This window comes from Papaver somniferum, unplaced genomic scaffold, assembly GCF_003573695.1.
Source record: "Papaver somniferum cultivar HN1 unplaced genomic scaffold, ASM357369v1 unplaced-scaffold_137, whole genome shotgun sequence".
Lineage (NCBI taxonomy): Eukaryota > Viridiplantae > Streptophyta > Magnoliopsida > Ranunculales > Papaveraceae > Papaver > Papaver somniferum.
Window position 1 is genome coordinate 10,123,170 of NW_020622934.1, and position 10,718 is coordinate 10,133,887.

General features: G+C 36.9%; 1 protein-coding gene and 1 long non-coding RNA gene across 3 annotated transcripts; one reads left to right on the forward strand and one right to left on the reverse strand.

The window, feature by feature from the left end:
• Window positions 1-3,400: 3,400 nt before the first annotated feature.
• Window positions 3,401-4,683, reverse strand: LOC113334571 (DELLA protein RGA2-like). Its single transcript, XM_026580798.1, has 2 exons — window positions 3,509-4,683; window positions 3,401-3,410 (listed from the first exon to the last, which is right to left on the reverse strand). Exons 1-2 carry the CDS (start codon window positions 4,681-4,683, stop codon window positions 3,401-3,403), a joined length of 1,185 nt encoding a protein of 394 aa, XP_026436583.1.
• A 1,201-nt stretch (window positions 4,684-5,884) lies between these two features.
• On the forward strand, window positions 5,885-8,892 carry LOC113334394. 2 transcript variants are annotated; one of them, XR_003352760.1, is made up of 7 exons: window positions 5,885-6,179; window positions 6,385-6,456; window positions 6,887-6,940; window positions 7,188-7,411; window positions 7,515-7,766; window positions 8,334-8,386; window positions 8,563-8,892. It is a non-coding gene; the product is annotated as an uncharacterized LOC113334394 (long non-coding RNA). The 2 variants fall into 2 exon arrangements; XR_003352759.1 differs by having other exon boundaries at window positions 6,887-7,411.
• Window positions 8,893-10,718: the final 1,826 nt, after the last annotated feature.

A 10,718-nucleotide genomic window follows, 5' to 3' on the forward strand; every position in this document is an offset into this window, starting at 1 on the left:
TGAAGGAAACTGAATTATGCTTTCCTTCAAATTCAGTAACCACGACGATACATGGATTCAGGTTTTTAATCACCGTCATTAGTGTTTCTAAGTGGTCAGGATGGGTGATCATCGACCTTAATAACAATGAACAGTTGACAGCAACAGCTTCTATATCAATTTATGTCTCTCATATGTGATACAAGAGCTATCTTGAACCTAAACGGGATGTTCATAGATTTTGCAAAGCTTTCCAACCTCTTACCTGTCTCCTCCATTTTCTGACGCATGGTTCCAACAGCAGTTACCTTGAGAAGCTCAAATGGACATTCATGTCTAGTTGCAAGAGCTTGCATCAAGACTACGGCATGCATTCCTATCCGTATCCCAAAGTCAATCAAGTGAACACTACTAGCTGAAGCTACATTCTCTACAATGGCTTGCATTCCTGCAAATTCTAAAACTTTTGCAAATGGAAGTGTTTCACGACAGGCCTGAAGTTCCGGTAATGGATTCATAATCGCTTCTTCGATATCTAGTGGTTGATATTTAACTTCATCTTCGAAGACTATGGAATTGGTTCTTCCTGTTACTAGATCAATCTTCTCTCTTAGAGCTTCTGCAAAATAATATACAAGTCTCTGAACTGGATTACCTGTACTTGATGAGAAGAATACACATTGGTTTACCAATTTAGTTGCTATATCAGACAGTTTTGCTTACTGATTCAGCTGAGGCCAAAAGAAGCTCCACTAACTCAATGTCTCTAATCTCCTCAATGGTGAGAGACTTGGTAGAACTAAGCATGTCATGATCGTCATTCTTTTTGGTAGATAATGCAACATAACGTTCACCGGCAAGACTAATTGTTTCCTGTGGGGATAATTTTCCGCCAGTATCAGCATCAGTGACTTTTGTTCCGCCTCTTACTCCTTTCAACTTATTCAGCCTGTCTATGCATCTATTTAGAAGCTCTATCGATGTCTGTGAATTTGGGCATGGACCATTCGTCGTTGGTTCGGCTAGTCCCGATAGGACTGATTGGAGAGCTTTAGATTCTGGAAAAGATCGAATTGGTGACAAAACCACATCGAATTGTGCATCTTCTGGCATCAACAAACTTGAAAACAGCCCATCTTGCTCATTTGGCAATAACGGACTGATTGGACCATACTTCTGAGTGTTATCTTGACTTAATAATTCAAGACTATAATCTGGATGAAGATGATTGATGTCTTCCCAATCTTCAGTACCAGAAGGATAGGAAAATGGGGAACCGCTCATCACTGATAAGTAAAAACTAAACTGTCAAATGAGACAGATTAATATTGGATTCGCAGGTTTGAGCTCAAATTTATGAGCCTGCAGTATATCTTTTCCGAATAAATTCTATCATGTAAGTGCGCTTAAGAGCAACTGCAATGGACGATTAAACCCAAATTTTCAGTCGAGTGGGCTGGCGTAGTGGGACGGACCATCGATCAAAATTTGATCAAAGAGTAAAATCCAGACCAAATTTGGTCTGCGATCAGGACCAAATCCAAATATAGTCGGGCGTTGATATAATCTCCGCTACACATCGGGCGTTGATATAATCTCCACCATTCATCGGGCGTTGATATAATGTACGCATGAAACGGGGCGTTGATATAATGTACGCCTGAAACGGGGCGTTGATATAATGTACGCCCGATGGGGCGTTGATATAATGTACGCATGAAACGGGCGTTGATATACTTAACGCCCCACTTTCACAAATTTTCAAAACTTACATGGGGCGTTGATTTACTTAACGCCCCATTTTTTTCTTTTTTCAAAACTTACATGGGGCGTTGATATACTTAACGCCCCATCTTTTTTTTTTTTTTTGTTTGTGAAGCGTAGAACAATACCAACGCCCCACTCGCGCGTTATCTTTACCAACGCCCCATTCGGGCGTTATCTTTACCAACGCCTGATACCAGGCGTAATGTTTATCAACGCACGACCAAATATACTCTTTTCCCACTACGCCACATGACGGACTAAACCCAAATTTGGTCTTTTTTTTTAGTCTTTGGTCTTTGGTTATACTCGCACCACTGTGGACGCTCTAAGGGAGTAAAACTAACTTAAGTTCTGATGTGGATTTGTCGATTATATCAACTTTATGTTAAGCCATACCATGTTAAAGATAAAGGTTGTTAAAAACTATTACTATATAGGTTTTGAAACAAGAAATGTCGCATCAAGAGTTGATGGCTGTGTTTTGTAAGATGTCTAATTTTGAGAAACATTTATATTGTAATCTCCGCATCTGTAGTCTTTTTTGCGACATGACACCAACAGTACTTGTGCATGCAGATACTTTTTGGGATTGATCCAAAAAAACGACGCACCATACTTGAAATCTCCAAAGTCCAGCCAAGAAGGAAGGAAACAATAGGGATGAGACAAGTATATTACATGACAGAAAACAGAAGAGGGAAAAGGTCATTAAAAAGTTCATACTCATCACAGCCTTCACAGGTGATCGATAGAACATTGGTCTTAAATTACTTAATGAATACAGTGTGATATATGTTTTACGTTTAGTCTTTGTTCATTTGGATTTTCTTGCTTGTATGTTTATTGAGTGAATTATGACCATTATTGAGCTATTTTGTACATATACAAGGTTCTTCAAATGGAAAATAACGCGCCATTGCTTTGAATAAAATAACATTACTGGATTACTGTGATACCTTAGGAACTATCGTCACTATAATTTTAATCAGAACTATAACAAATACAGAGGCAATTAGTTATGGACTATTAGAAACAACCTAAATATAAAGATGCTTAAGTTGAGAGGTCAATTTATTTGCGGGTGTGCATGCGCACACTCACACACTTGCTTGCTGATTGAAAATTATGTCAGTGAAACTTCCAAGCAGAAATAGATGACAGTGGAGTTCCTTTCCACCCAAGTATTAAGCATTCCCGATTCATGTCAAGTGAGCAAGAACTCCAGCATGGAACTTGTTTCAGAATTAGATCAGCTTGATACAAATTTGACTGACTGAGTTCTGTTTCGACCATTCCATATCTTGTAAAGAATGCTCTCCAGATATCAACTCCAACATGTCGAAATGTTCTTTCCTCGCCTTCTGTTGACACTATATTATTTATTGCTTGACCATAATAGAATCTCTCAATTACTATTCTGTTCTCATGGTTCTGTTCATCCATACAGGTTCCAAGACAGTCAAAAACTGCACCATAGAAGAAAAGCGTTTCAATGAAACGGTTAACAAAAGATGGTGAGTTATGGTTTCCTTCAACCTCAGTGACCACCATTACACATGGATTCAGGTTTCTTACTACTCTCATTAGCGTTTCTAGTCGGTCAGGCATAAGTATCATCGTCCGTAGAAACAATGGACAGTAAACAGCAACCGCTTCATCCGCTTCTATTTCAAATGATTCTGGCTTTAGTTCATTCAAGTCTGATATAATAAGCACGTCGAACTTGAACGGGAAATTCATGGATTCTGCAAAAAATTCCAACCTCTTACCCGTTTCCTCGATTGGCTGTCTCAAAGTTCCAACAGCAGTGATCTTAAGAAGTTCAATTGGACATTGATGCCTACTTGCAAGAGCTTGCATCAACACTGAACCCTGCATTCCAATCCTGATTCCAAAATCAATCAAATGAACCTTACTAGCCGAAGCTACATTATCCACAATGGTTTGAATTCCTGCAAACTGCAAGACTTTTCCAAAAGGAAGTGTTTGATGACAGGCTAGAAGTGCTGGATTCAGAGTCATCATCGCTTTGTCCACATCGATTGGCTGTTCTTCTCTTCCTTCAGATATCTTTAATGGAATTCTTCCTGTTTCTCTATCGATCCTGTCTCTGAGACCTTCTGCATAATAATATACAACTCTCTCTACTGGGTTTCCTGTAGTCGATGATAAGTAATCACATTGAGTTAGCAATCTACTAGCCAAGTTGAACTGTTTGTTGTTTACCAACTCTGCTGAAGCTAAAAGGAGTTGTGCTAATTCTACATCCTTGCTCTCCTCATCGCTGAGGGAAGAAATAGAGCAGTCAAATTGATTTGTAATGACAATCATATCATCTTCTTGTTTAGCAGACAACTGAATGAACCGCGCACCTGCAACTCTAAATGCTTCTTCAGTTGATAATCTTCCACCATTATCGACTGTTGTAAATTCTACTTCATTTTGAAGCTCATTTGATCTTCTTTCATCTTTCAATTTCTTGAGTCTCTTAGTGTAATTATTTAAAAGCTCTAAAGAGGTTAACGATATCGGGCACATGTTTTCCTTCTTTCCCTTATCCTTCTTTTCTTCAACAAGATCTGGAATTTCATGCATGTCAGAATGGAAAACTATAGAATCTTGAGTTATTATTGACTGGTGAACTGGAGGAAACCCCATGTTGAGCTGAAAATTGTCCAGCATGGGAAAGTCGGAAAACAACTGTTCTTGATCTTTAGGGAACCAGGCTCCTTTCTGTAAAGTATTTTCATGATCAGAACCATAATCTAGTGTACAAAGGTTATTGATACCTTCCCAATCTTCATATCCAGAGAAAGGATGTAGCTCATTTCTGTTAACAATACTTTCTTTCTTCTCGTAAATTCGAGTAGGATCACCATAAACTTCCCGGTCTCCTTCGAACTCATAGTTCTCACAAGCGAAGACAGCATTCATCATTTCTATAAAGCGAAAACCAAAATGAACCTAATCTGGAGCACTTGTTTTCTTTCTCGAGCTCAAGTTTTAAAATCACAAGCGAAACCTTTCTCTGTCGAAGCCATAAATATACTAGCCGGTGGTGGCACATTACGCTGTCAACATGTAAGAAGCGTGAGACGAATCGATATTATCAACTTGGCCTGCAGCAGCTATGACATGCTATAGATTTTGTTATCACAATGACAATTGAAAATACATTATCTTAAACAAGAAAACAAGTTTTTTTAACAAGAAGTTTGTGAGTGTTTTTTAGGGCGACAACAAAGACATATTAACCAGAAATTGATTATTTTATGAACACAGACAAATTTGATAAATTCTAAGAAGTTAAACCAAGTAGTGAATGACAACCAAATAACTAAGGAAATGTGAGGAACATTGAGCATGAAACAAGTACATAATTATGTGATTTCATTTGAGTTAGCGAAAAACTTATATGTTTCCCTCGTGAGGGAGGATCCATGACACTCTTAGATGGATATTATCATACATGATTTGCATCATTTTCTCCGTAAAATTCAAACGACAATGAATTTAAATCTAATATTTTGATGATCCATTTTTCTTATAAGATTTACATTCCTACCAAAAATGGGCATAATTTGAGATGCCAAATCTCACCATCTACCGATCTTAATTTCAACCGTTAACTTTTAATGGCTGATATTCAAAGGGATAGATGGTGGTGTTATACGTCTCGAATTGTGCTCATTTTTGATAGGAATGTAGAGTCTCATAAAAGGACATATCATCAAGATATGAATATTAGATTTATATTCATCGTTTGGATATTACGGAGAAAATGACGCAAATTATGGATGATAGTGCCAATTTAAGAGTGCCCATTTAAGAGTGTCCATGGATCTTCCCTCGTGTTTAAATAACACTTATCTATAATATAAAGCAAAATGATTTGTTTGGCGTCTTAAAAGGATTTTCGTTCAACGATGAAATGTCGAAACTGCCCCTCAATGATTTTTTCGTTCCCTCAAACTGACGTAAATGTTTACAAACGCAGGGGCAAAAACGGCTAAGGAGTTAAAATAATGACGCGATTGCCCCTCCGTGTTTTTGAGTTTGCTTTAGTTTTTATCGTAAATGTCACCAAATCCAGGGGCAAATATGTATCTGTATTCCACCTGAACAGAAAACAAAAACGCAGAAGAAGAAACTTCTCTCTCGATTTCGATTCCTTTCTTCTTCGTCGAAATCGACCAGTTTCATCTTGGATTTCGATTAATGTTTACTAGATTTCGATTAATGTTTACTCAATTTCGATCCTAGAGTACAGATCTTGGATTTGGTAGATTGAATACTCAATCGTCTTTACCATGTAACCCTAAATTCGAAATTGGGTGAACTGATTGAACCACCACCATTACCAACTTCGTCCTCTGCTTTCTACATCGAAATTGAGTGGATTGATTGAACCACCATCAACAACTTCGTCAGCGGTAAGGGTTTCATCAACTCTAAATCTCTGCTTTTAATTCACAAACCCTATATGCAAACCCTAACACTTAAAGTTAAATTCTGGATATGAGTTGAAGAGTTAATTATGGCTATGGGTTGATTAAACCCATAATTTGATTCGATTATACTAACAGTGCATATTTGTCGGGAACTATTACTATATGTTCCATGCTTTCAAATATTTAGGGGGATACAGCTATGCCATGGCTACATGGATACAGAAGTGTTTTCAATACAATGACAGCTGAAGAAGCAACGGTGAGGAAAATGACTTTAAGTGTTCATCTCTTGCTACTTTTCTTAAGCCCATCCTTTCATATGATTTGACCACCTATAGAAAATCTCAATAAGTTTGAGGGCTTACATGTACCACAGTACCAGACACTTGATATTGGATTAAGACTTAATTCACTATAATATTTTGCAATAAGGATTAGTTACTTTCTGACTGAATTTCTTAATCTCAGCTTGCAAATTAAGGGGAAAGGGGCTTTTTCCTGTATGTTAATTTTATTGTTGTTAAATCCATTTTCTTCTAAAAAGCAGTGGCGAATTTTGAATTTTAATATTAAGTTTTAGAATTTCATACATGGGACTCACGCATTGATCTTATTCTATTTTCATTTTTGCTTTGGGTTCTTGAAGGAGCTATGTGTTTCTACAAAATTAACTAACGTTTGACTTTCAGGTGTTGAACCTAGAGTGTATGGGAATGGAGTATACTCAAGGTTGAGGAGTTCAGGTGAGGGTTACATTACTTTCTGACTGAATTTCTCTATTTCAGCTTGCAAATTAATGGGTAATGCGCATTTTGCTGTATGCAAATTTTATTGTTGTTATATTCATTGAATTTATTCCATTGTTTTAGAATTTGATTGTTGTTCTATCCATGTTTTGTTGATGGAATAGCTCCTGTTTGTCTAAATGTCTAACATAATACCAACAATGTTTTAACATCTTCTATTACTATTGTGGATGGATTCATCGAGTTCTCATCCACGACAAAGTCCGAGACTTAATGATCTAGCCCGAGTTCGAGAGCTAACGGAGAGTGATACTGAAAAAGAAAGGCGGCTGCGCCGTGCTCAATATACGGCAAAACTAGATTCAACTACGGAAGGCGACCTACAAGAGCGCAATGAACGACGCCGTGCAGCTTATTGTGCAAGAATTAGTGCAGCAAATCGCCAACCATATGAACCTGAAGCCAGTTGTAAGCTTACTGAATTCAATGACATCTTTAGTAAATCCTCAGCGCATAAGTAAGGACCTGAGAACATAAGCTTATACATAGATTTTTGTTTTTACATATGCAGCAAGTATACAAGTTTCAGTATCAGCTGGGGAGCATAACGCAGATCCAAGTTTCATTCTTCGGCGAAGTCTGAGAATTCAGCTGCTATAGAGAGCACTTTAGTTGGACATACGCCATATTGCAATGAAATAAAGACGAAGCGCAATGAGTGAAAGTGACAAATATAGGATCCTTGAACAACGACGAGCTTAAATGCGAAGAAAAATAAAGGGTGATGCAACTAATAATGAGCACAGAGCGGGACCAAGTACTGGTAAGTCTTTTGATATAAAAGTATAATTACAATAATGGATTAGTTGAGACATGAGACAGTACTTAACTTCATTTTGCTTTATGATAATGGAATTAGTTGAGATATATATCATACAATTCTGCTTGAACCATGGATTCCGTTTTCATGTTTCTCTGTAGATGTGTCAGATATGTGGCATTAGTGACTAAAATATTGCAACCTGTTAGACATTGCACTCAACAGGTTGTAATATGTTATCATTTGGTTAGAATATAACTTAAACTAACTTACCGATATCTGTTGTAAAGCATGTGTCGTTCATTCATTATCCTTGAGTACTCTAGCTATAACAGTGCTAGAGCGCAATGACGTTCATGTTATCAACCTCCATGTTAGTTTGTTGTTCCTCGCATCCATGATATAAAAGTAATTGCAATGATGTTACAATTGGTAGAGCATTTACTATGGCTTCCTATAAATTCGGATTTTTGTTTTTTATTTATTTGCATTATGCTATATTTCCTGGGTTCGGAGAGGAGACCAAAATTACTACTTTGTATAATCATATTTTTCTTTTGCTTCTTTCAGCTGGCAGCCTGTAGCTTCCTTTGATAGATGAAGTGCAGGAGCTTAAGTCAAAGGTCTGTTCTTTTTATATAGCAAATTGTGATTTTCGTTGATAGAATCCTTGACTTACATGCATTTTCTGCGCCTAGCAAGTATATTCTTCAAAAGAAGAGAAATTTTATCGTATGGATACTTCTTTATAGTGTTTGATCAATGCTCTTATATCACTACTGACTAAAATTTGCTTTAGTGAGACCTTGGGTACTGAGGCTGAAGTACGAGTGAGTACACGAACAACTTCTGAGCTGAAATGTTGGCAGCTGACAGCTGAGATGGTCTTTAACGCTGAAGTTCAAGTTCAATTGATGTCACCACTCAATTGCTATTAACCAGTCGTGCAAAATTGTTGGACTTGGTTACCTGAGTGAGTATTTTTGCTTCTAGACCCTTCCATGTGTAAAAGTCCTTTTCAATTTTTCAAGCCTGATTATGGCCTCTGTACTAAATGTTGGAAAACAAAACTAATGTAATACAAATTAATAAAATTCATCATTTACCAGTTTACATCAAGATTTGAGCACCAATTCATTAGTTTTTCCTATTTACAAAGTTCCTGCCATTATGCAAGCAAGAGTTATAGGACAGAACGACCATGTACATATATGTCCAAACAGAAATGATGATTGATACTCCATGATGATAAACACAAATAAAGAGGGAGGGGGATAAATTAGAGGATGGATGTCATAAATCTTTTATCTTCCAACTAAATACCAAATATGAAAATACAATGGCATCTTCCTTCTATTAACACGACAAATTTCTATGGCTGCCACCACAATCCCCGTGCCATTATGGCACGGGCAATCCACTAGTATATATTAAAGTATAAACGTATATGTTTAAACTGCACAAGTGCAAGGAAGGAAGGAAGGAAGGAAGCAAGCAACAAACAACGATTGTGTTGTTTAATCATCAAACATATACATTAACCAAAAATGATAATAGTGATGTTATATTAAACATTAAACTTTTTTTTTTTTTGTAAGTTATTAAACATTAAATTTATATGTAAAAATATTAACCTTGTTTTGTCTAGTTGGAGGGGACCAATTTTTTTGTGCTTCCGTGTGTGTATTTTCTAGTTGGTTGATCATTGTTTCCTTGTCTTTTTTCATATTCAATTTCTCCCTCTCTTCTTTTATTTAGTTGGCTACCTTTATTTAAGATCTCAGTTTCAGTACTGGTAGCTATTTCTTAGAGTGTACTACATCCTGAGACTGCACTTTTTCTTTGATTTCCACCCAGGTCCCCTTGTTTTTTAATGCATTCTGCTCTACCTAGTTTTTTTCATTAGCCGAATTTAGTGTGATCTGCTTCTCCTTCACATACTACTTCCATCCAGTTTTGTCTCTTTTCTTAATTCTCCGAAAACTCTCTACTTTTAACTTCATTTGTCATGAGAATTCTCTCATGGAATGTTTAGGGTATTGGAACCCCAATAACTAAAGATCATCTGGATCATTTGTACACTAATTTCAAACCATATGTAGTTTTTCTATCGGAAACAAAAGCTCCCTTTGATAAAATGGATCTTATTTTAAAAAAATCAATTTTTTTTGATTGGTTCATTATTCCATCCGGGGGAATAGAGCTAAGGGGTTAGCAATTGACTGGCATAACAATGTAGAGATAGAATTAGTGTCGGCCCAGTTTAATGTGTGTCATTTCGAGGGTACTTACGATGATAAAAAGTTCGAATTAACCTGTATTTATGGTGCAATCGAGGCTGAGGAGAAGATAATCCAATGGTCTCATGTTCAGAATTTAGCGAGCTAAATCCAAAAACCATGGACTCTGATTGGAGATCTGAACATAATTCCGGATCCAGCAGAAAAGCAGGGTGGAAATAATACAAGTTCAAGTAGTAAAACTTTTGTTAAACATATAGTGGATTCTATGGGCCTACAAGATGCGGGATACGAAGGCGCCCCTTTCACATGGTCAAACAACAGCAGCGGAGACGCTAATATATGCGAAAGGATAGATAGAGCTCTAACATCCTATCGATGGTATAATTTTTCCCAAATACAAAGGTAAGTCACCTAACTCGAGTGGGGTCTGACCACACTCCTATCGTTTTAGATACCAATCCGGAAACTAAAAGATTGCAAAAACCTTTTAGATGCATTAGGTCTTGGCTCTCTCACACGACTCTTAAATCAGTAGTTGAAGCTTCTTAGAATTCTCACTCTTCCAACATTTCTCCCAAAACCTTTGCCTCAAGCTTGAAATCCCTCTCTTCTAATTTGGCTCAGTGGAATACTGATGTTTTCGTTAATATCCATAAAAATATAAAAATCCTTACTAGGAAAATAGATAACATTCATAATTCTGGAAACATTG

Excerpts from the sequence above, each read along its gene's own strand:
- LOC113334571 (XM_026580798.1), bottom strand. The coding sequence starts at position 4,683 with ATGATGAATGCTGTCTTCGCTTGTGAGAACTATGAGTTCGAAGGAGAC.